Source organism: Equus asinus, chromosome 19 (assembly GCF_041296235.1).
Source record: "Equus asinus isolate D_3611 breed Donkey chromosome 19, EquAss-T2T_v2, whole genome shotgun sequence".
NCBI classification, from domain to species: Eukaryota; Metazoa; Chordata; class Mammalia; order Perissodactyla; family Equidae; genus Equus; species Equus asinus.
The window spans coordinates 2938025-2963032 of NC_091808.1; the positions used below are offsets into that span (position 1 = coordinate 2938025).

At 47.3% G+C, this 25008-nt stretch overlaps 1 protein-coding gene across 11 annotated transcripts in view; it reads left to right on the top strand.

The window, feature by feature from the left end:
* HDAC4 (histone deacetylase 4) overlaps window positions 1-25008 on the top strand; it is a 335893-nt gene that overhangs the window by 128967 nt on the left and 181918 nt on the right. For all 11 annotated transcript variants that reach the window (XM_044751535.2, XM_070489249.1, XM_070489241.1 and 8 more), the window contains one exon: window positions 23774-23845. In XM_044751535.2, coding sequence (XP_044607470.1) covers window positions 23774-23845 — 72 coding nt within the window. The remainder of the gene's footprint in view (window positions 1-23773; window positions 23846-25008) is intronic.

A 25008-nucleotide genomic window follows, 5' to 3' on the forward strand; every position in this document is an offset into this window, starting at 1 on the left:
TTCTTGTCTGGTTCTGGTCTCAGAGGGCAAACTTTGACTACATTGCAATTGATAAGACGTTAGCTACAGATCTTCTGTCTGTTTTATAAGTGCCCTTTATCAAATCAAGGCTGTGCCTTTCTGTGGTAGTTTCCGATGAGGTTTATTTTTTCCTGAACGTATGTTGAATTTTATCAAATGTTCCTTTTGTCTCTGTTGAGGTGATATAAATTTTCTTCTTTATTTCATTAATGTAGTTAATTTCCCTGACCAATTTTTTTTTTAATATTAAACCAGCCTTTTATTTCTGAACTGAATGCACATTGACCAACGTATAGGTAATATCCTTTCTATATGTTGTCAGAATCAGTTTACTAATATTTTGTGATTTTCACTTTTGTGTTAATGAATAAGTTTGACTTGTAATTATTTTTCTTGTAATCCTCTTGTCAATTTTTGGTATCAAGGTAATGCTGTCTTCATGGAAAAGTTGAGGAGTGTTTCCTCTTTTTATGTTCTCTGGATGACTTTGTGTAAGGTTGGAATTATTTCTTAAAGGCTGATAGTACTTTCCAGTGACGTCTTCTATGTCTGGAGTTTTCTTTATGGGGCAATTTTAAATTACAGATTATATTTCCTTAAAAGTAATTGGACTATTCAGGTCTTCTATCTCTTCTGATGTTAGTTTTGATAAGTTGTGTTTTTCTAGCAATTTTTCTATTTTATCCATATTTGCATACAGGTTTTTTTTTAAATAAGATCTTCCTGTTTATCTTTTGTTTTCTTTTTTTTTTGCTGAAGAGGATTAACCCTGAGCTAACATCTGTTGCCAATCTTCCTCTCTTTTTGCTGAGGAAGATTCTCCCTGAGCTCACATCTGTGCCAGTCTTCCTCTGTTTTGTACATGTGTCACTGCCACAGCACGACTGACGAGTGATGTAGGTCCTCGCCCTGAACCCGCAACCCTAGGCCGCTGAAGTGGAGTGTGCGCACTTAACTTTTCCACCACAGGGCCAGCCCCTGCTTCTCTTTTTAATATCTGCACGATCTATAGCAGGGTTTCTTCACCTCCGCACTCCTGACATTTGGGGCCGGTTCTTGGTTTTGAGGTACAGTCCCGTGCCGCCTAGGATGTTGAGCAGTGTGTCTGGAGCCTGCCCGCTGGATGCTGGTAGTGTTCCCTCTCCCAGTCGTGACAGTCGAGATCTCTTTTCTTTATCATTCTCATCAGACATCTTTCCATTTTATTAGTCCTTTTAAAAAACCAATTTTTGGTTTTGTTAATCCTATTATATCTCTTTTCTGTTTCATTAATTTTTGCTCTTTATTATTTCCTTTTACTTTCTTTGAGTTTAATTTGCTTTGCTTTTCTAAACCCTTGAAATGGCAACCTAATATGTGCATTGTGGGCCCGTTTTCCTCTCGTGTGGCTCTAGCTCCTCCATTCCCTGTAGTGAGACTAGCTCGAGTGATTGCTTTCACCTTTATCTCGTGCTCATATTTTTTGAAGAAATCATGTTGATCCATCAAAAATTGATCTTCAGGGGCCAGCACCATGGCCAAGTGGTCAAGTTCACGCGCTCTGCTTCTGCAGCCCAGGATTTCACTGGTTTGGATCCTGGGTGCAGACGTGGCACTACTCATTAAGCCGTGCTGAGATGGCATCCCACATAGCACAGCCAGAAGGACCCACAACTAGAATATACAGCTATGTACTGGGGAGCTTTGGGGAGAAGAAGAAAAAAAGAGAAAAGAAAAAATTGATGTTCAGAGTGTATTTTCTCAAAAATAAAATCCCTTCCTGTATGAATTGGAGGAAGAGAAAAGGCATAAGATGGTTAGCAGTGTGTCTGGGAAATTAGTCAAGTTGAGATTAAATTAATAACTAAATTAATTATTAAAGGGGGTTATTAGAAGGTTTAGTCTGTTATTTACCCCAAGAATTATTTGTCCAAATAGGTGTTTTGGAGTTTTAATGGCAAGTTTATGTGAGAGCAGATGTTTATTTTGAGGGACATCTGGAAGCTTCCAGGTTCTTCTCCTTTCTTCATAGTCCATTCCGTGAAGATACTTGGTCAGGTGGGTCTGATCAGTAGTATATCTGCCTTCCAGGCAAATGGAACAGTAAAGTTAGCATTACTGATGTCCTGAGGTCAGACTGTTTCCAGGTACTCTTGGTTGGGTAGAGATTTTGAAGTTGAATATATTTGAAATCTGAAGGACCTCAGGTCAGTTTTTTTTCATATTATTTGTTTCCTCATTTGTAGCGTGGTTTATTCATCTACCCGCCCACCCACCTATCCACTCACCCGTATTCATCCATCTGTCCACACAGTCTTCCTGTTGCTGAACTAGTTATTGTTTTAGGTCATGGATACAAAATTTTGTCCCTTGTAGGAGCTCTTGGTGTTGTGGCAGAGGCAGAAAAGTAATAGTGGCGTGATCTTAGGATGTCGGTGTTGGTGGGGAGCCTTCTGGATCACCACCCTCGTCTGCTGCAGAGTGAGGTCAGAGCCTTCTGAGGGGAGCCAGCTTTGGTTATGTGTCGGGTGCTCTGATGGCAGCCTGGTGCCTCCCAGTTTTTCCTTTCCAACATGTGTTGTTCTTCTGAGTGTGTTTCCCAGCAAAGGAATTTATAAAAAGCAATCCTAATTTTCTCTTTAGTCAAAACTATTGAACAAGCAAAATCCCACACACAAAGCCAAACCTCTGCAGAAGTAAATTCCGGAATTCATTCTTGGATTTGTTTCTCTCTTGCCTTAAAAGTGAAGAAGCCTCCCCAGGAACCCCACCACACTTGCTTGCTTTCTGTTCTCTTCAGTGAACTTCTTTTTGTGACTCTGGCTCTCTGGAAATCTGTTTCAAACTCTAAAAAGCAGCTGGAACACACTCGAGCTGCTCAGCACAAACTACAAAGTGATGGCATTGACTGTGCAAAACAGATGCTGTTTGCATTCAAATAAAAGACAAACATAATATTTGCATTAATAGAGAGGCTTTGCAAAAGTATTTGCATAAAGTGGTTTATCCTCTTCCAAGAGCTGGTTACTTTTCACTAATTTCTGAGTGTAGCAAAGGATAAGCAATCTTTTGCTGATTATTTCTCACAAAGAGTTGCTTTTACACAAGTGTAGCTGATTTCAGAGAAGGGCTCTCCGACATGCAAATGTGGTGTCAAGTGGAACACCGCATTGATTGCTGTCAATCAGATTCTTGGTCGCTTTTTGTGTTTAAAAGGAGGATTGATGAGCCATTACTCTGTTCTCAGTGGTACTAAACTCTGCTTCTGCAAAGAGTTTTGCAAAGAGTTACTCAAACTGGGCCATATTTCAGTGGTTGCCTCTTTAGAATGAGAAGAAGCCAGATAGTGGGTGTGTCGAGTGCTTTGGTACCTGTGCAATTTCAAGGACAGCTGTGCTTAATTCTTATTTCATTGATGAAGACTGTTTAAGAGTATGGATAAAGAAATCAGAGCAAGGTAAAAATGATGGTCTGTCAAAGAGAAGTAGAGCCCGGAAACGCATGCTGTTAAGTCTTGCATAATTATTCAAAAACAAACAAATTTGCACATGAATTTCCTAGCCTTCAGAGTGAGGAGGGAACCTTGTTTATTTTCAGGATTTACATTGTTAAGAGGAAACCAACCAGGTGTTTCACATAGTGGCTTTGAAGCCCATGCGCGCACAGACACTCACACAACAACAACAGTTTGAGGAAACGGTATTACGGATAATGAAAGCAGCCTTTGTAACTGTATGAAACTTTGTGTTAACTTAGTATCCAGTACTTCCCTGTATCTACTTAAATGTTTGCTAGTGTTTCACCTCACCCTTGCTTCTAGCATCTTATTCTTTTCACCATGGATGTGATTGTCTTCTTTCTGAAATAATCCTTTGTTGTTTCAGCCATGGTTTCTGAGTGGTAAACACTGAAGTTTTGTCAGAAAAATGTCTTTTCTCTGGAATAATAGTTTAGCTGGGTATAGAATTGTAAGTGGCAAGTTTTTCACTCAACAGTTGAAAGCTATTTTGTTGTCTTCTGGCTTTCTTTGTGGCTGTGGAAAAATTAGCCCTCAGTCCACTGTTGTCTCTTCTTAGGTGGTCTGCCTTTTCTGTCTTGGCACTTTCACCATCTTGTTCCACGTTTGATGGATCTATGGATATTTTGTTGCAGCGGGTCTAGATATGGATTTGTGTTTGTTTATCCTGCTTGGGATGGAGCATGCTTTTTAAAGGTAGGGACTCTTCTGTCTCTGGAATTCTGGAATATTCTCAGTCTGGAATATTCTATTTGACTATTACCTTTTCTGCATTTCCTCCATTCTTTAATGCAGGAATTCATGCCGTAGCTGTGCATCACTTAATGATGACGTTCCATTCTGAGAAGGGCAATCGGGGATTTTGCTGTTGCGTGAATGTCAGAGAGTGTCCTCACACAAACCTAGACGGTATAGCCTACTACACACCAAGGGCCACATGGTACTAATCTTATGGGACCACATCCTATATATGGTCCATTGTGACCAAAACATTGTTGTGCTCCCTGTGACTGTAGATCTGTGTTGGACCAGCCTTTCTCTTTTATCTTTTTTTTTTTTTTTTGAGGAAGATTAGCCCTGAGCTAACTGCTCCCAATCCTCCTCTTTTTGCTGAGGAAGACTGGCCCTGAGCTAACATCCATGCCCATTTTCCTCAACTTTACATGTGGGATACCTACCACAGCATGGCTTTTGCCAATCGGTGCCATGTCCACACCCGGGATCCAAACTGGCAAACCCCAGGCTGCCAAGAAGCAGAACGTGCTGCGTACTTAACTGCTGCGCCCCTGGGCCAGCCCCTCCTTTATCTTGTTTTCCTTTTTGTGCTACACTCAATGTAGTTATCTAGATCTATCATCCAATTCATTATTTCTGTCTTAGCTGTATCTAATCTGCTATTTTCAATTCTAAAAAATTCTTTTTCACAACTTTCCATTTCTCTTTTTCTAGGGTTCCTGTCTTTTATAATTGTTTCTTTCCTTCATTTAACTTCTTACTTTTTAAACACATGCATGTTTTGTAGTCTTTTCCATATTGTTTTATTCTTTGTAGGTATTTTGGAGTTGTTTCTCTGTTTTGTTGTCTGACTGATTCCAGCGTAGTGGATTGCTTCCATGTACCATTTGTGACTTTCTGTTTTCCTTGTTAACTCCTCATCAGCAGAAGGGTGTTTCCCTCCTCCCCCGCCCCCTCCCCACCTGGTTCTTCCTCCTTTGGGTGTCTCCGTGCCCCGGATGGTGGCTATAGCCCTGGAAAGCCATTTGTCTTTGCTTTCCTGGGGCTCCAGGGCTTTCCAGGCTCTGGACTAGTTTCTGCCTCACTTCCTAGACCTAGGATTTCAGAACTGCTCAAGTCCTGTGACTCTGGAGGCCACACCCATGTGGGCGCAGGCTTGGGGCTTCGGCTTCTCTGAGGAGCCTCTTCTAGCCACCCTCTCCTGCCTCCTTGGCTGGGGGTGGAGTTGTCCAGCCCCATTGGCATAGACCTGGTGGCCCTTCTGGAGTTCCATCCTTATGCAGGGCTCTCAGTTCCAGCTCTCTGTTGGGCCAAGCTCATGGCCACCTCTCCCGCCCGCCCCTGGGGCCAGTTCTGATCACCCTGGGATGGCAGCTGGATCTGAGTGCACTTGCTCAGAGTACTCTCTTTGCTTTTCCCTCCTGGTAGCTGGGATCTTCTCTTTCTTTAAGCTCAACTCTGTATATAATATTAGGGCAGGATTTAATGTATCTTATACTGACTATTTCTATGTTCTTGAAGTAGGGGGTGAGGGGTCCTTACTGATTAGGTCTATCAAGATAGGTTCAGGTACCTGAAGTTGAGATTGACTCTGTTTAACTCTGTGTTCTGGACACTAGTAGGACCTGTGTTTTCCAAGGTGTGAGTTTGGTTTTGCCACCAGTGTCCCTGTAACTCAGAGTGTCAGCCAACAGCTCAGAGTCCCCCACTGTTACCTTCCGCTTCCTCTTCTCTTGTGGATGAATCGAAGGCTTGCCTTCTTCCTAATTGTGTGGATATTTTAATGCTGGATCAGTCAGAACCGAGTACCCACCTAAGGGAGCTCATTTTAACTAGCGATTGCCTTCATGCCCACATGTCGGACATAATCTGTCTCTACAGGTATAAAACTCAAAGAAATTGCTTACAGATTAAGAAAGGCTGTTTTTTGTTTTGTTTTGGTGTAATTTCTACAGATTTCCTTTGCCTCACAATTCTGCTCATTGTTGGCAAACTAACATAGTGGTACGGGATTTTTCATCTGCGTTGAATGTTGAATAATATAAAATGGATCTATTCCAAGAATTATAATATCTTGTGAGATGATGAAGACATGTCACCAATTCATGTACTCTATAAAGGAGGTAAACTCTGGGCATAGAAGTGTGTGTCAGGCCCCCGCTCTGCCCCAGGCCCCGCTGGGCAGTGCACAGCGGGCAGCTTAGCCAGGGGAGCCTCCAGCCTCCTAGGCCAGTGGGCCCTTCTTCAGGAACCAAGGGCAAGCAGAGTGTTACCTGGTGGTTTGCTTGTAGAGAACAATCTGGATGGTAACAATGGGCATGTACTTGTAGGGGGGAGCAGGAGAGAAATGATTTTATTTCTACTTTTTCTTAATTCAAAAATTACTCCATTATAAAACATAGAAGTCAGGCCAGCCCTGTGGCTGAGTGGTTAAGTTCGTGTGCTCCAGTTCAGTGGCCTGAGGTTCACTGGTTTGGATCCTGGGCACAGACCTAGCACCACTTATCAGGCCATGTTGACATGGCATCCCACGTAGAAGAACTAGGACAACTTACAGCTAGGATATACAGCTATGTACTGGGGCTTTGAGGAGAAGGAAAAAAGAGGAAGATCGGCAACAGATGTTAGCTCAGAGCCAATCTTCCTCACCAAAATAAAAGAAAGAAAAAAGAAGCGATTATAGTCTAAAAATTTGGGTATATATGTTCTTAGAACTGTGAAGCTTTCAAAATTTGGAAAGTTTGTTTTTAGAAGCCATTTTTAACGTACTGGCTATTTGGACATAGTCTGCCTCTTTCTGGTTTGGCGTGGGGCCACGTCTGTCCTCTGGAGGAGGAACAGGGAGGGAGTGGCAGTCAGGCCCATCGGTCTGTCCATCTGACAGGAAGACTCCCCTGGGACAGCAGGGCTCTGGCAAGCGAAAGCTTCCTTGCTGTTCTGTGCTTTCCCTTGTGTCTTGTGATTTTCCTCTTTAGTTATTTCTGAAACCTTGGAAATTAGCAACCTGCTGGTGGAAGTGAACGTCGGAGGACCGGCTCCCACTGTGTTAGTTCCCGTGGCACGTGATGCTGCTGTTTGTGCGCAGGTCCTATGAGCTGGGTGTCAGGCCGGTGGCTTATGCGGCGGCCTAATCTATTCCTCTCACCTGGAGGTGAAGAGTATCATTTCACCCATTTTGCAGATGTGGAAAATGAGGCGAAGACTGGCCTTGTCGTTTGTGTGAGGCCGAGGGCCCCTGGGAGCGGGTCTGGACTTTGGTGCCAGGCACTCAGCTCTGCATTCGCAGCCAGAACCTCAGTGCCACCTGCCGCAGGTGCCCGGGACTGCTCAGTAGTCGTGCGGAAACCACAGACTGAAAAGTATAAAAAGGACAGAGATCCATATCCTGTCACCGACAGCAGCATAGTTAACATCTAAGAGCAAATTGCTGCTCCTGTCAGTAGCTCTATTTTTAGAAGATTAAAATAGAACACGATTCAGTGTAATCACTGTATTTTTAGAAAGTGAAGTTTGTGGTGTATAAAAACGGTTACAAAAGGAATAATGATAAGGTTTAGTTCGTCTTGATTTGGGGGAAGTTGTATCTGTAGGGTGTATCCATATTGTGTGTAACAAAAATGTAACAGTGTTTCCACAGATTGCACGCCAGCTTTTCAGAGGACCCAGAAAAGCTCATTTTCTTGGAGGGAGGGTGTGCTGTGGTATTCTTGAATCAAATAAGAAGATGCAATTATCTTGAATGCACATTTACACCTTTGAATAGCTGGCAGCCTTGTGCAGTGGGGAGAGCATTTTCTAGGCTTTCTCTAGGGAGATGCCTGTGAGCGCATAAACCAGGAGACAGTGTGTGGGTCACACTGTGGTCGTAGCTGCACACGACCTCCCTGGGGGACTGGAAATCTCCGTAAATCAGCTAAAAGGCTAACAGCTGGGGCATTTGGGAGGCGTAATTTGTGTGTCCTCCTCTTGTTTTTATAAAAATTATGTTTTAAAAACTTTGGAAAATTTAAAAAACAATGTGCTGTATATTATTAGGTCGTACAAAAATTAAGGAAAAGAAAACTTCCTGCAGTGGTTTACAGCTTAGGACACAGAAACCAGTCCTCTTGAAAGACCCTCCCTCGCTCTCCCGTCAGCCCTCGGCCTGGTGCTCGTGTGAGCACATGTGAGCTCAGGACTACAGAAGGACCAGGTGGCTTTGAGGAGGCCCTTTTGTGTGCCCGCTGGAGGTGGAGGGTACCACACGGGCAGAGGAAGGCCTTTACCCAGTCCCAGATCCAGCAGCTTCCCCTGGCGTCATTCACGAGACAATCTTCTGTTGTCTTCCTTTTGCTGCGAGCCCTAACAGCAGGGCCCTCCTGGAACGTGACAGTCCGGGGTCAGGCTATGGAAAATGGTCTTTCCATCCAGTGTACCGGCAGCTAGGTGGAGCGTGGCAGCTTCCAGGGAGGAAGGTCCTTTCCTAGACGCTCAAGGGCTGGATCCCTTGAGATCCACTTCTCCTGAGAAAGGTTGAGATGTCAGGAGAGCTGAACGTCAGGTGTCACTGCTGAGAGGGAGCACTGAAACCATTGGGACTTCTGGATGCTTCCACTCAGTGGCCTGCAACTTGGAACAGTATTGTGATTGTGAACCTACTGCTCTTGCCCCAATGTGAGCTTCTAGAGGGAGTCTCAAGCCCATGGCAGCCCCAAGCCGCAGACGGGGACAGGTAGCCCTGACTGGGCCATGGGAATGGTGGGTAGTTCTCGAGTCACATGGACATGAGTTTCTGGTCACATTGGCACTGTCTGCAAGTCGCTGTCACCCCCACTGGTTCCGGCAAGGGAGTGCAGGGTCTCTGGATGCGTCTCCGGGGCTGGAGGCTGCATGCTGAGGATGAAATGGTGCTATTACCTGGTCGTCTCCTCTGAGGCCTGTGTCTCTTGAGGGCGGACGCTGTGCCTCAGTCAGCACGGGCCTCCCAGCACCTGATGCCGTGTCTGGAGCACTCAGCTCCTGACAGTGTTTGTCAGAGAAATGGAATTAAACCAGTGTGCTTTATTTACCCAGAGAACATCTGTGCGTCACAATGGGAAACGTGTAGCGACTTCACAGGGTGACAGGTGCTGCAGGCTGCCCAGGGAGATGCTCCGGAGGCTCAGCAGCAGCGCACCCCGAGGCCATGCCCCCAGCCCAGGGCCGTGTTCTGAAGCACAGAGCTCCCGCTGGGTGCCGTGCTTCAGTGGCGGAAGCTCGTCTGTAGTGGGGCAAGAGAAACGAAACCGCTAGGAAGCGCCCAGCCGGATAAATGACACATACTTCACCACTTGTGTCTATTTTACTCGCTCTCTTTCCTGACACACGATTTCTGGGTGGAGTGTGTATCATTTAACGTTAAACCACCTCCCACTATTTTTTTTTCCCCAACAACTCAGCTAAAGAAATTAATAAATATTTCAGAAGATGCTGCTGGGTCTCTGGATGGTGGGAGGTAGGACAGCAGTCAAAACAATGCTGTTAGGGTTGGGGGAGCAGCATTAGGACTTACAGACTGGCAGCATGAGTGGAATAGTCTAGACGAAAATATATATTAACGTGAATTTTGAACCATTGACACAAATCCTGATCATTTTGGTGTTTTGTTGGGGGTTTTTTTGGTGAGAAAGTCATAAAGTAACTATCAGAGGAAGTTTTGAAGTTCTGTCTGCTCTTCAAAAGGACAAGTAGGTCTCTTAGAATTAACAAGGTCAGTAAAATGTGCCTTCTTGGTTTCCACCATTCTCCCCCAAGCATAATACCACCTGCAAATCTTTTTGTTGTCTTTGCACCTTAGCAAATGGCTTTGCCTTGCAACACCCAAATCTAGCCCATCCAAAGTCCTGATGGATCAATATAGGTCCCAAATCGGACCACTTCTCCCAGCTCCGTGGCAACCCCCTCCTCTGAGCCCTGGGCCCGAAATCGCCCTGCTCTCATTCCTGCTTCCAATGACCCTCTGCTCCCTGGCCCTGGTGGACATTCCACACGGCACTGAAATGAGCCTTTAAGGCAAAAGACAGAACTCAAGTCTCCCAGTGGCCTTCAGGACCCGTGGCCTGGCCCTGGCGCCTCCCCGACCCCATCTCCTCCCGCTCTGCCCTGGTTCCTCGGCTCTGCTGCGTGGAGCCCACCAGGCTTGATTCACCGCAGGCCTAAACTTCTACTCGCTCGTCTAGGATGCCCTTCCCTGGGGGAGTTTACACGGCTCCTTCTCACGTGTCATTTAGGTGTCTCCTCAAATGTCACCACCTCACAAGGGCCTTTTTTGGTCACTTTATGTACAGGAACGACCCCCAATCACATTCTACCCATGTGATTTTTGTTTCCAGCACATGATGCCACGTGATCTCTTGTGCGTGTGTCATTTCCTCTTCATGCGTGGAAGGTTGGGGTGCAGGGACTCAATATTGTTGAAAGCTGTATCCCTTCACACGTTAGAACACGGCAATGACAATTGCTCAATAGCTAGCTCAGTGAAATTTGTTGAATGAATGAATGAATGAATGAATGAATGATGTGGTATGGACCCTGTAGCTTGACTGGGTAAGTGTGGAGAGACAGAAGTGCGGTTGGTTCTGACCTTGATCAAGATGACCTTCATGCTCTCTCTGTCTCTCTCAGTTTCATCGTCTTTAAAATGGGGCAGTAATAGTATTTATGCCATTCGTTTCCCTGTGAGGACTGAATGAGCTAATGTGCATGAAACAGTCCGACGAGTGTCTGACTCATCATTAGTGCCCGATATAAGTGGGCTATTATTTCTAATTTAGAATGTAGACTTTATTGCATTGTTGTTTAGTTCTGGCAAGATCTGGCGAGCATAATAGTTTAGAAAGATGAAATATGCGTTTAGTGAATTGAAGTAAATATTGTCCTGAAGAGTACTCGGGGAGAAAGTCCTTCAACCCAGGGTGCCTGTTGGCCGTCACTACAGCACGCTGTCAGCAGACATTTGCCAAGCGGACCACCAGGGCCGCGTGTCCCTTGGGCAGCTGCACTGGGGGTCAGGCCGGCTCCTCCCGGCCCCTACATGCCTAGCGTGGTGGAGCATTACTTGAGTCTGCCAGGTGCTGACACTTCTGAAACGTTGCATTAAGGAAGCAGGGCAAAGAATCCTTTTTCTCTAAGAACGGGAAATGCTTTAGGGGCCAGTGTTGCTGGAGAAAGGGGGAGCCAGGCCCCCGGCTCTGTTTTCCATCTTGCCCAGGCCTCCTGGGGCGCATTCCCCCTTAAATGCGATCCAGCCGTGGACTCAGCGCAGGTAGCTGCGCAGACTTTCTCGAAACAGCCATTTCTGGTTCATTGTTCTGAGTTAGTGACGCATTACTCATTAGCTGCTTATTAATATGTACCTATTTTCTGGCTTCCTGTCACTTAACCACAAACACCTTTCAGCTAAATTTTAATGCTCAGCATTTCGGAAAGTGTTCTGGGAGGATGCTCATCCATCAAGTGGTTTTAGTTGCTGACTCACATTTTCAGGAGACGATTTGGCCTGAGTCAGATTTGGCCTGACGTGGGACCACACACACGTCCCGTGTTCTGGCAGGACTGTGAGTTGGCGTCGCTCAAGTGTGGGAGGAACATACTTTGTGCTCTGCTCTCGAGGAGGTGTTTTATTTACTCCCTCCATCAGTCTACGTCTCCACTTAACAGATGAGGAGCCTGAGTCTGAGTTTAAGTAACGTGATTACTAGTGAACCTGTACATGGGTGGAAGCCAGCCTGTCTGACCCCAGGTCCCAGGGGGCCGCGCGACCTCCAGGACACAGCCTCCTCCCTCGCAGGAGTCGCTCTGTCCAGGTGAGGGCTTGAATTCAGGTAGGAATTTTGTTCATTAGGCTGCTTGGCAGTTAAGAGGCATTAGTCCAGAAAATCAGACGCCTGCAGAAAAACCGCCCTGATGGAGACACTTAGAAAGTTTGCCTTCGGGTTTTCACAGACGCGCAGGTCGGTCTGAGCAGTGGGAGAAAGTGTGGTTATGCACCAGACATAGCAGAGCTAATTTCCAGTCTGCTGATAACTACCTTACTTTTTGTCCTTACTAACTTCATCCAAGGGAACCCATCCAGAAAACTTTCGTGTTAGTCATCGAGATACGTACGAATTTGCTGTGTGTTCTTTGCGGTGGCCCCGTGTCAATTCTGTTGGGTATTATTTCTTATACAGACTCTGAGAAATCTGCTCATCTTACTTCCGAGGTTATTTTCCCCTCCTCCGCCTCTAGGACTCTACAGACAGCTTGGGAATGACTCAGCCGGTTGCATCCTCCCCACAGGGCAGATGGACATCCTCTCCGGAGCAGAGACGGATCTGTTTTCAAAGGCAGGCTGGGACATTTTCTCCTGATTTTCTAAATCACTTATTAACGGTTGAGCTGGGCTGTGCTGCTCGGTGGGGAGCAGCTGAGAGCTGTCCATCTTGGTGTTGTCTCACTTAGGGAGCAAGGAGAAGGACCAGACCAGTCCCTGGAGAAGTGTCTGAAAGATTCCCTGAGAAGCTCCCTCCAGGAAACGTCCCCTCCAGCCAGAGAGAACAGAGTGCGGCTTCATCTGACCTTCCAGAACGCGGCTGCCCGGACTCCAGCAGCACCCACCCGCAAAGCTGTTCTCTTTGACTCGCTCCCTCGTGTCCCTTCTCTGTCACTCGCTTGGTCAGCGTTGTCCAGCTGTGTGCTCGGGCCAGGACTCTGTGGGGACAGGACAGGCCCCACTCTGCCCTCGGGGGGCTCATGACTGTTCGCGGTCTGCATTATCCGTATTCCTCCTTGCAGCTGGTGGTCAGGGCTCGCCGTAGTTCCTTCCTCCTGCCCAAAGCTCTCTGGTTTTGTGGATCGTATCTCAAACAGGTGTAGGTGAGGCAGCAGTTTTCCACTTTTGAATTTTCCCAAAGAAAACTCCCGAGTCCTGGGCTGTGACTCTTCCTTCCCTGTTTTCTTTTCTCTTAGCTTCAGCCATCCTGCTTGGTGTCCAGCGTCTGGGGCCGAGGCCATTTGCACGCTTGGGCCTGTTTGCCCTTCATGAATTCAGGTGTTAGAAAGTAAGCCTTGGTCGGGGTGCAAGAGAAGCAGGGAAGGGCCTGGGGGGGTCCACCGGCCAGCGTCACGTAGACCCCGTGTCGGGGTGCACAGCAGGCCAAGGCCCTGCCCACACGAGCTGAGTTCAGCTGGACTTAGGCAGGGCCCCGTGTCCTGTTCATCGTCACATCTCAGCTGCCCAGGACCTGTTTGCTGCGTGGAATGTTAACTGGGACCGTTTGCTTGCTTGCACAGCTAGGGCTGGTAATAACCTGAAGATTGTTACGACTATTAGTGAGACAACTAGTTAGACTGATGATCGAACAGATGTTAAGGAGGACAAGTGCTATGGAATAGGAAATGAGGGCTTGTCTTTATTCTTGGCATCGCTTGAAAAGTTTTATTATGAAAAATTTCACACACGTAGGAAAAAAGAGAGACGTTAGTTCATATAGTGGTCCCCCTGTGCCCATCTCCAGCCGTCAAAATCCTGAGCTTTTGCACCATTCCCACTTCATTGGTCCCCCTTCTCTACCTTAATTCCTGGAGCATTTAAAACAAATTCCAGATGCCACAGCATTTTCCCATAAATACTTCTTTGTGGTTCTAACGGATACATTTCCATTATCACACTCAACAAAGTGAATAAATAATTCCCAAATATCATCTTATACGCAAGCTCTGTTCAATTTTTACTGGTTGTCTTAAAAAATGTCTTTTGACAATTGTCTATTCCAGTCAGGATGCAGACGTGACTGACTGACATGTCTGAGATCTCTAACCTGTAGCAGGTCACCCCGTCCCCGTGAAGGAGCTGGGCCACTTGTCCTGGAGTTTTCCCGCCTGCACATCGTAGCCCCCTGGTCTCCCTTGAACATGTCCCTTTAAACTCATATTTCCTATAACCGGCAGCTAGAGCTAGTTTTGATTTTTAGAGGAAGACAAGAATACTCCATAGATTAGCCTTGACGTTTTAAAAGTCTGCCTGATTTTCCTGAAGGAAAAAATATTGCTTAGAAACAAGAATATATCTTCCATTTTCATTTTCTGTAATAAATACACATAAACTGTGTGGGACGTGCCTCAGGAATTCACAGCACTTACCTCATTAAAGTTTAATTCATATTAATGGGCAGACACAAGCTTTATTACAGAACTTTGGTATTTTTCAATAATTTGCACGCTGAAGAAAAGAAACATTTAATGGATTGGGACTCTGGAGGCTGGCAGCAGAGCTCACCCAGGGAGGTGCCCGTTTGGTTGGCCTGAGTCTATGGAGCGTCAGGGCAGGTGCGGTCTGAGCTGGGCCCAGGGCACTGCTGGAGGTGGGCTGTCAGGGAGGGAGGACGAGGGCTGGGTGAGATGGAGGAGAGGGATTGGGGGGGGGGGTGCCCAGAGGGATGGAGGGGCATTCAGCAGAGGAGGCTGGGAGCAGAGAGGAAGGAGATGGGATAGGAGGGGCAAGTTCTGCTTGCAGTGGGAGTTGGAGACCCCTCTGAGCCGTTCAGGTCAAGGGAAGGGGGAATTGAGTGTTTTGCTGACCTGATGAATCATTTCCATGTATGAGCTGACATTTCTGTGTACTGAGTCCCCTTTTATCATTTAAATGAATAAGGGGATCAAATTTCCAGTAAAACAGGTCCATAGGTTACTCAGGTTAGGGGCAGGAATTGTCACTTCACGTTGACATCCTAGGAAGGCATGCTGGCTGCTGAATCCGGACAGACACGCCCGCAATTCCACCCTGACTTGCACGCTATGTGAGGGGGGCTGTGCATAATTGTGCATCCCACCAGGCCCTCCAGAAGATGGGGCAGTGTTCAGCGGGGGAGCCTCTGCCCGCAGTGCTTTCTCACAGACACCTGCCGTGTGCTGTTGGCCCGGAGGCTGTCTTCCTGAGACCAGGCCTGCAAGCAGACAGGCTTCCCTTCCATCTTCATTCAGGTCACAGACAGGCCTGAATGTCTTTCACTAGAAGAGAGAACCTCATAATTGTTTGTCCTTGTAAAGGCTAATCTGTTTTAAAAAGCTTTTTTCCTGCGTTGAGTTTAATAACAACACACACACACACACACACATTCCTACTGCACGAATTCTGACTTTTCTCATTAAGTTGAAGTTTAAGGGTACCTGGGGCCTCTGCTGTTCCACATCAGCCCTCGGGCACATACGCATTCAGTATCCCCAACACATCGGAGGGAGGCCGCCTTCACCCTTCTAGAACTGCAGATGGTTCCAGATTTGAAATGACAGGAAGGGCGCGACGCCTCCTTCTCAGCTGAGGCCCCCCCATTCAGAACATAGTGTATCCACCGCGTCTGCTCCATCTCGAGGCCGCCTCCCTTGGCACAGTGCCCGGCCCCCAGTCCAGGAAATGGTGCCATCTCCCCCTCCAGAACCTCCTGCTTGTCACACACGTATGAGGGAGCAATAAGCGGATCCCAGCGGCAGCATGAAAGCCGGCACCAGACACTGGGGCTCACACATTTACTAGGGAGGAACTCATTTCCTTTGCAGACATTCTAGCAAGTTCCCTCTTAGATTAGAGTTCACAGAAGATTAGAGGAGAGGGGGAAGAGGAGGAAGGGGGAGGAATACCATCATTCTTATGACTAGAAATGTGCTGACTACTCGCCAGGCCCTGGGTAGCCCTTGAGATGCAGAACCACCTCTCACACCCATCTTCCAAGCAGGGCTGTGGCTGGCCCTGCTTCAGAGAGCCTGAGAAATTCAGACTGAGGGCCAGGCTCACGGCTTGCGTGCAGGCAGAGCTGGCTTGAACCAGGCTGGTGACTTCAGGGCCTTCACACCCTGCTCTCCCCGAGCACCAGCAGCGGTTCTGGTATGGTTCTGGCCTGGCCCTTCCTGTCTGCACCTTGGCTCCTGCCCTCTCCTTTGGGACCCAGACCTAGGCTGCCCTCTGTCTCGGGTGTTCCACGCTGCCTCCCTGAGTGGGTCTGCTCATCTTGTAATAACTCCTGAGAAGTAAGGGAGAAGGAAAGCTCGTGTAATTTTTAAGTGTCTGATGGAAAGGATAAAGAGCAGCTTCATGGTGGAGAGACCTGAGGAACACACCTCAGCCAGGTGATCAAGGTCAACATTAACGGTGATGTGTCATCTTGGTGGTCTCTACCCTCAACATGATGTGATGAGAATGGCGCTTCACCTCTGTGGTCTTTCTTCTGAAAACACGCAACCCCGCTCCAATCACAAGAAGAACGTCAGACAGACCACGATTGCGGGACATCTGACAAAATCCTGACCAATTCTCCTCAAAATGATCCAGGCCATCAAAAACAAGGAAAGTCTGAGGAACTATCACAGCCAAGAGGAGCCTCAGGAGGTGTGACACCTAGATGTCATGTGGATTCCTGGATGGGGTCCTGGGACAGAAAAAGGACATCAGGGAAAAACTGGGGAAACCTGAATGAAGTCTGGACTTGAGTTAATGATAACTCAGACGTACCATCCTAATGTAAGATGTCAATCGGAGGGGAGGCGGGGTGCAGAGTATGCAAGAACTCTCTGTATTATTTTTAATATTTCTGTAAATCCACAACTGTTCTAAAGTAAAAAGTTTGCATAAAAAAATAAGAATGGATACTAAGATTGGCTAGAATAAAGACTTTGAATTATTACTGCCGCCAACACCCGAGATTCCGTTACTGTGTGTCTGAGAACCAGCTCTGTTAAAATGATGACATATGTACACGGCTGTTATGTAAAGTGGGTGACATGCAGCTCTGTCACCCCCAGTTCACTTTTTTCATCTACATTAAACAATCCCCACTAAACACATTTGAGAATATTATCTAAGTCTTTTATATTCATGACCACTGATGAAGTGTGAATTAAGACTGAAATGTGGGGATAGGTCTCCAACTCTTTGGAGTCAAAAGTAGAAAAGCTCCTTAGCTGGAATCCTAGCTGGCCTAGCTGGAATCCCTTAATATCTGTATGACTTTATTCTCTGCCTCAAAACTCACTGGACCTGACCAAGTTGGTTTATCGCAGGAATGCAAAGTTGGTTTGACGTGAGAAAAGAAATTTCACCATATTTCCAGATGGAAGGGGAAATTATTTATTAATATGAATTGATACAAGAAAACAATAAAATTTGGCATGCGTATATGACTTGAAAATAGTCTTGGTGGACTAGGAATAGAGGGGAACTTCCTTAACCTAATAAAATTATCTGTCATAAACCCACAGCAAGCCTGATACTTACTGGTGAAACATTGAAAACAGTCCCAGTAAGATCAGAAACAATACAAAGGTGTCCTCTATCCCAGTTTCTATTCAATAATACCATAGGTCCCAGCCAATAGAATAAGGCAAGAAAAAGAAAGAAAATACCTGAGGTCTGGAGGGGAAGACACAAACTGTGATTATCGTAGGTGACAAGATTCTGCATGTAGAAAATTCAGAATAACTTCAGATAAATGATTAGAATGAATATAAGTTTAGCAAGATGCTGGGATACAAAACCAATATATCAAAATTAATTGTATTTCTATGTACCAGCAGACAGAAATCAAAATTTAAAATACCAATTATAATATTTTACTTAAAACATCAAATACCTAGGAATAGATCTAGATGTTCAAGAGCTCTACACTCAAGATTCTAAAACTTTTCTGAGACAGATGAAATGAAGTGATATTCTAAATTCATGGATTGGAAGACGTAATATTCTTAAGATTCTCTTCTCCCCAAATTCTAGATATAGTGCAGTCCCGGTCAGAGGTTTCTTTTTCTTTTTTTTTGGTGGAACTTGACAAGCTGATTCTAAAATTTGTGTCGTGGAATAAAGGACTAATATTGCCCAGATAATTCTGAAGAAAAAAGGGATTCTTGCCTTGCTGGATCTAAGAATTACTATAAAGTTGTGGTAGTTAGGACAGTATGATTATTGGCACAGATATAAACAGATTGGCCAGTGGGACAGAGATCTGGCTTGTTGACAGAACTAATGTTGCTGATCAGTGATGAAAGTAAGACATCTTAATAATGGTGATGGGACATTTGGCTGTTCTCGTGGAAAAAGACAGAAAAACAAAAACCCCTGTCTCGTACCGTATACGAAAGTCAATATCAGAGAGAAATGTACACATAAAAGGGAAAACCACAAAACTTTCAGATGACAGTATGGTAAAATACCTTTGCAACCTCCAGGGAGGGAAGAATTTCTTAAATCTGACACAGAAAGTGTAAATAAGCTTTACAAGAAAGATTGATAAATGCGACCTTAAGGAAAGAGAAGGCATAGTCTCTGAGATGATGTCTGCAACATGTCATTGACAGAGGATTCCTGGTCAGAATTTTTAAAGAATTCCTCTGAAGCAGTAAGAAAAAGACAACCCAATTAACAAAAAAATGGACAAAAGACTTGAATTCAGAACAGCCAGTAACCATGTGAAAAGATGCTTGGTGTCATTTGTCATCCGAAAAGGGCAAATTTAACCTCAGTGAGATGCCCCTTCATCCCACTAGGGTAGGCTGGGTAGTGTGGGGGGTGGTTAGGAAACTATTTCCCAATTGTGGGAATCACACAGTTTCTCCCTCCTCCCTTCCCCTCCCCCTCCCCTCCCCTTCTCCTTCCTCTGCTCCTCCTCCCTTCTCTCCCCTCCCCTGCCCTCCCCATCTGTCATTAGGTAACCTGTGTGTGTGTTTTTCATGTCCTATCTTTATTGGTCCAAGAACCGTCATTTCTTGTTGGCAGTAAAATGCAGATCCTCTTTAATTATGTGTTTCAGGGAAGGGCTTGAGCCTTTTCATTCAGTATCTGTAGTTTTTGTTTTGTTTTTTTTTGTCCTATAGATTCTGTGGGAGTTGTCATAGAAATTGCCCAGTGTCTGCATTATGCGAGTACCCACTGGGTGACTGCATGGTCTGACCCCTGACCCTGGTCCGTGCTCTTTGGGATGGGCCGGGGCTGGCTGCTGCGTAGGTCTTCATTGTGGGGCCTCCCTGGGCCTGTGGCTCTCTACCTGCCTGATTTTCCAGCGAGTTCTGCAGAAGACCTTGTGGGCCTGAAAAGTGAAGGAGGGCATAAATTATAATGGTGATGTGCCTTCATTTCTTTTTTTTCCCCCTTTTCTTCTCTTTTTCCTGTTGTTGTCTCTTCTTTTCCTCCTTTCTTCCCTCTATCTTAATCGTGATTAGGGCACATTCCTGAGGCCAGGGGGAATTCGGCCTTTGTGATTTGAAGCCCTGGGTTGAATGGCACTGGTCTTGGTGAGTAACCTTTTGCCCCAGGTCCAGTTCAGGCTTGTGACTGGTCTCTGTGACACAGAACTGGGGTCTAGGGGCACTAACTGCATGGCCTTGGGCACAGCGCTCAGGCAGGGGAGAAGGCCGGGCAGGTTGGAAGGTTCCTGTGGCTCTGAAGACCATGATTCTAGTTAGCTACACCTCCTGCATATCACACAGGGTGGAATTCTGCAAGCCAGCTGTGTCCATCGGGAGGACACTGAATTACAGCGAACCATGACATTTAAGCTGGATCCTATAATACCGAAACTGACCGTGCTGTTCCTTTGCAAGCGTGATTCAGTCAGCTCCATTTGCGTGTGCGACTGTGTTCTGTGTGCACACTCGTGGTGAGTCACATGGTGGAGGAGACACGGAGGACACTCGTGCTCCCAGCTTCCCCTCTTCTGCATGTGGGGTTCATCTTCTACTCCCTGAGCTAATTCAAACACCATTTGAGGACATGAAGTACCATGGTCCCACCAGTGGGGTTCCACAGTGAGATCCTCAGGTGGAGATGGCTCAGGAAGGAAGCCTGCTTGCAGCTGGTGTTCAGTGTTCCATGGCCCGAGGGGAAGTGGTACTTTGACTCCCTTCTTCCCTGTCTCCTTGCATGTAAGTGTTTAGTTTCCTACCACTGCTTTCTCCCCAGTATTAGAAATTTCAACAAAGAGGCAGGTAAATGTGGAAATTACGCTCCTCATTACTCATTTCCTGTTAGCTCACTCTGGAATGTGGTGTCTCAAGTAATAGAATATCAAGAAGCAGTTGTGCGTAGTTTCACAGGTCAGAGTGTTGTCTTCTTGGGCACGGCCACATACTCCACGTATGTTTAGATACGGCTCTGGTACCCGTGATGCAGAGCGACGATGCTGCTTCACTCCGTCGGCGTGGCCAACTTTCTTGTCTGTGTACTTTCGCATCGGTGCTGCCCATCACCCGCACACACAGGGCCCCGCTGCAGGGGTCATGGGGAGTTGGCGCATCTTTTCTCGGTAATTAGATTTGAATCCTCAGAGGCTAGAGGAGGGCCCTGCATGCCTCTCTGCTCCCAGTGGCCCCAAGCCTGGGTCTTTGTCCTGTGATGTTGGGGTCCTCACCACATGCCCAGGGCTGTACATTCAAGACTTGAGGTCTGGGCACCCGAACCAGCTAACGCTAGGCCTCCGGAGCCAGTATTAGGAGATACTGATGCCTGTCTGGATACCCAGGAACCCGTTCCTTTCTCTGTGCACCACCTCCCTGCATCTGGTCTGTGCTTGGTGACTGTGCCATTGCTTGCTTCTGCCCAGAGACACCTCCCAGGCACTGGGGCACTGCCCAGCTCTGTGGGGCAGGGCCTGCCCATTGCTGTTCCATCAGCACTCTTCTGTGAAAATACCTTGTAGTTTTTGGCTTCTGTAACCCTCTTTCCTAACGAGGAATGCGGCGTCTGCTTATGGTGTCTGGGTGAATGGTGATTTGCAGAGGAGCCAGGAGAGAGAACAGCACAGGGCTGCTGGTGATGTTTCCAGCTATCGAGGGCTCATGCTGCTTCCTGCTTTGCGCTGGAAATGTTGCGTGACAGGCCGATGTCCATGATGGCTCCTCTGCAGTACATATGTATTCAGAGACCCTCCTGCTGTTTTCAGACAGTTTCACATGGTGGCCCTTCTCTGGAGAGGCGAGGCGCTTAATATTAACCTAATGCAAGTCAGAGTGGTTTTCACTCCAGATCTTTCTAAGTCTGACATCATTCCACAAGGATGTGAAACTGTCAGGGTCAGGATTTAAATTTACAGGGTGCCGTGCCAGCCAGCCCAGCAGTGTCCCTCTCACTGAACCGGGTGGGGCCTGTCAAGCTTTAGGCTTATATATGGAATCCATCATGCTCTTATCAAACGACCTTTTCTGGTGTGCCAGCTAGTTCATACATACGATTAATTTACTTCTGATGACTAACTGGGACTTAACCCCAGTCTCAGTGCCCAGAAATTTCGTGTGAGCTGACTCAGCTGAGCCATACATTGATTTAAAACACATGGGCCATACTTATGAATACACTGATACCACATATCCGTAACTTACACTCTGAATTGATTGCACTGAGATTTGATGCATCTTCCTGCTTTAGCGTGGGTCAAAGTAGAATGTATTATGCACCATTTGTGCACATGGCTTTGGAGTAATTAGCCCTGCAGGGCTGGGGGCAGACGTAAGCAGCTCACTCCCAAACTCGAGAAAAGGTCACTGCGTGAGCTGGGATGCTGGCCCCGGGGCTGCCTCTAACTGCCACTGGAAGCTGGACTTGCCTCATTTGCAAAACGAGGACACTGCGTTGGCTTCGGGGTTCCTAAACTGTTTCTGCCTCTAGAGCTTTCACTCAGATGGAATCTGAAGGTGGACATTGAGGAGGTGACAGTGGAAGAGGGCAGTTCAGGGGACATGTATTGGCTAGTGGGAGCCACAAAGAACGCTCCAGTCCCCACGGATCCCCAGATCCCAGTGACGAGCCGCGGACAGGACCGCTTTCTGAGCACCGTGCTCCTGACGCCAGCCCAGGGTAGAACGGCAAGCTAGATCAGGGTTTTCAAGAGCACCTTCTGGTGTTTCTGAAAGTGTTTACAATGGGACTAGAATTTTATAAAATATGGACATGCTTCTCTGAATTGTTTATAAAGGAAATAAGTTCCATGTGTTCATTTTCAGGAAGAAAGGTTTATAAGAACTTCCCACCCGTGTCTCGAGGTCTCTTTCTGGGTGGCAGTGAAGGTGCTGCTGCGACACGGGTGGGACTTGCCGTTCAGGGTCCAGGCGTCTTGCGGGGCCGTGTTCCTGAGCAAAACCATCGGTGCTGATGGTTGGGGTGATTGTTTGCTTCCCAGATAGAGCTCGGGCCTGTTGCTCCTCTCCTGACTCTGGGGCCTGGGCTGTCTCAGCCCCCAGTGCCTCGCATCTTCTTAAAGCTGTTTAACGTCTTAAAGTTGCCAGCGTCGGGGAGAACGTTGCTGGTGTGGGCGAGGGGACTCCAGGCACTGGTGTTTGGTCCTCTGGGCTGCCCTGGAGCACCCTTGCTGCGGGCGGCAGGCCTGGGCAGCTCCGTCCCTCTCCCCTGGGTGCGGTGAGCGTGGCTCACGCAGGCCTCCGTGGCAGGCACCTCAGAAGGCCTCATGTCTCCCTCCTTTCCTCGGGCGGGTTCAGATCTCAGAGCGCACTTTTTGATCTCTTCGGGGTTTCGGATTTTGCATGTCTCCAAAGACACTAGGGGCTGTGTAACACGAAATTTGCAGGCTGTGCAAGGTAATATCCATTTAGGGTAAAAAGCAAGCTTTTGTTACAAAGTCAGTGGACCTGATGTTATTTGTTTTTGTCGTGATTTGAGAGTCTGGCTAAGGGAGCTGATGGCTGCTTTGTGACACTAGTGCTTTACCCCGAAATCAGTAATGAGGATGACCGCCACGTCAGCATCAGTGAGGACGTGCCTGTTACTGCAGGCTGTGTTACACCGCTTGTCAGAAGCTAATTTTAAAAGAAAAGTGTGATTCCTGGAAGTTTCGCCAGAGTTTTCTTTCTCCGCTGCCTGAGAGAATGTGGAGGATCTGGGCAGTCTGCATGCAGCGCGCTCCAGGTGTAGGTGTGGCTGGGAGCCAGTTCCGGCTCTGCAGTCAGTCTGAGTACAAGCTAAAAGTGGACTCAAAAGACGTGATTCCTTCGCTTGTAAATACCTGGCCAAGTATTTCCCTAAAAGCGTATTTGTGAGTCGTAGTCCGTTTCCTTGGCTGTCCTGCAAGCACACCCCACAGCTGTTGGCACTGGGCTCCCGGGGCTGTGTTTCTGTTAGCACCCAGGCCTTGGGTCCGTATCTGGGAGGAGGCTGAGTGGCTCTTCTGCTTTTATTATCTTAATGTTTGTGGGCTGTGCAGAAAAGCTGACTTCTGATAAACACAAGTAGGTATAATGTGGTTGCTGAACTGAAGTAAACCAACGAGGCTGAGCCAGATGCCCTCAGCCCAGAAGTCTGTGTGGCCTATTTCAGTAGAGGACTGTTTTGGTTATTCTATGCAAAGGGGCTTTCGTTTTCTGATTCAGCAAGTAAAAATAACCTGTGATGGAATTAAAACCGTTCTCCTTTAAAAGTAAGGACGCGTCCATTCCATTGTTTGCAAGGAGTCGCTCCTTGAAGACTCTGAGTATGCAGTATTTTCACTGAAATGCGAGCAGCCTCTGAAGCCACATATTTTCTCTGTCCTCCAGATGGACTTTCTGGCCGAGACCAGCCAGTGGAGCTGCTGAACCCTGCCCGCGTGAACCACATGCCCAGCACAGGTAAGTCAGCGCGCCCAGCCCTGGTGAGGCCGGGCTCCCCTGAGGGGCACTTTGAGGCTCCACTTCACTGGGGGAGTATGGAGAGAAAGGGGGTGTGTTATCAGGTCCGTTGAAGTCAGGTGCTCTTTTCCTGGGGCATCTGTTTTGGAAATGAAATGGGCCTGGGCTTGATGCTATTTAAGTTTCGGAGAAACGCACATCCTTTCTGTCGTGAGCTCTAGAGTGTGTGTTCTTCCAGGAGTGCAAGTTGCTCATGGGAGGTAGAACCCCAGGCCCTGATCTGCGTGAGAGCCTGTGGGCAAGGGTGCTGAGCTGGACCAGAAGCTCCACACCGTGGTGTGGCCGGGCTGCTAGCTAGCCTTGGGACCCCGGGCAGGTCACACTTTGTCCACGGGGCAGGCATTTCATTGGTGAAGTGAGTCAATGAGATTGGCTTGTAAGCACCTTTACATTCTTTAATTAACAAAAAAAGCATCCACTGTGATTATAAATCTCTCATTCTATCTGTAATATTTCCAAATATTATGCTTTAAGCAATGTCTTCCAAATCTGTGTGGCCGTGGAAACTTTTTTTTCCTTTTCTGTAAAACATCTCACCTCCTGCTGTCTAGTGTCCTCCAGGATTTCAACCCAGAGTACTGTTCCTCACAGGCCACTGGGCCTTCTGAGAATAAAACGACGCTCCTAAAGGCCTGGGGTGTAAAGGAACTGTTGTCACTGCTCCACATGGATTCTTCAGCCGGCGTTTTGAGGGCAGCTCTGCTGGACCCTTGCCTTCTCCGGGCCCTGAGGCCTCCGTCTCTGTGGTTTTTGCTCTGCAGCACCTCCTGGACCCTAGCCTTCCTGTGGCCTGCTACACTCGCTCATTCTGTGGGCAGGGCTGGCCGGGACAGGGGGGTTCACCTACCCCAGCCTCCGCCCTGGCCCCGTCAAACCTCCCCACTGCCTCACCTTCCCCAACCCCTTCCAAAGAAGTGGGAGCTGGAAGTGAGTCTTGAGGTGTCAAAGAAGAGATTTCTTTCTTTGCATAGTGATTCTCTGAGGGCTGCCAAGGATCGGTTCTGGCCTTTCCCCAAACACAATGGCCCCCTTGTTCCCCTGCAGTGCTCCTAGAAGGCGCTCCGTGTCCCTGGGGCTGGGCCCTGGCCCCCCGCAGGGATGCC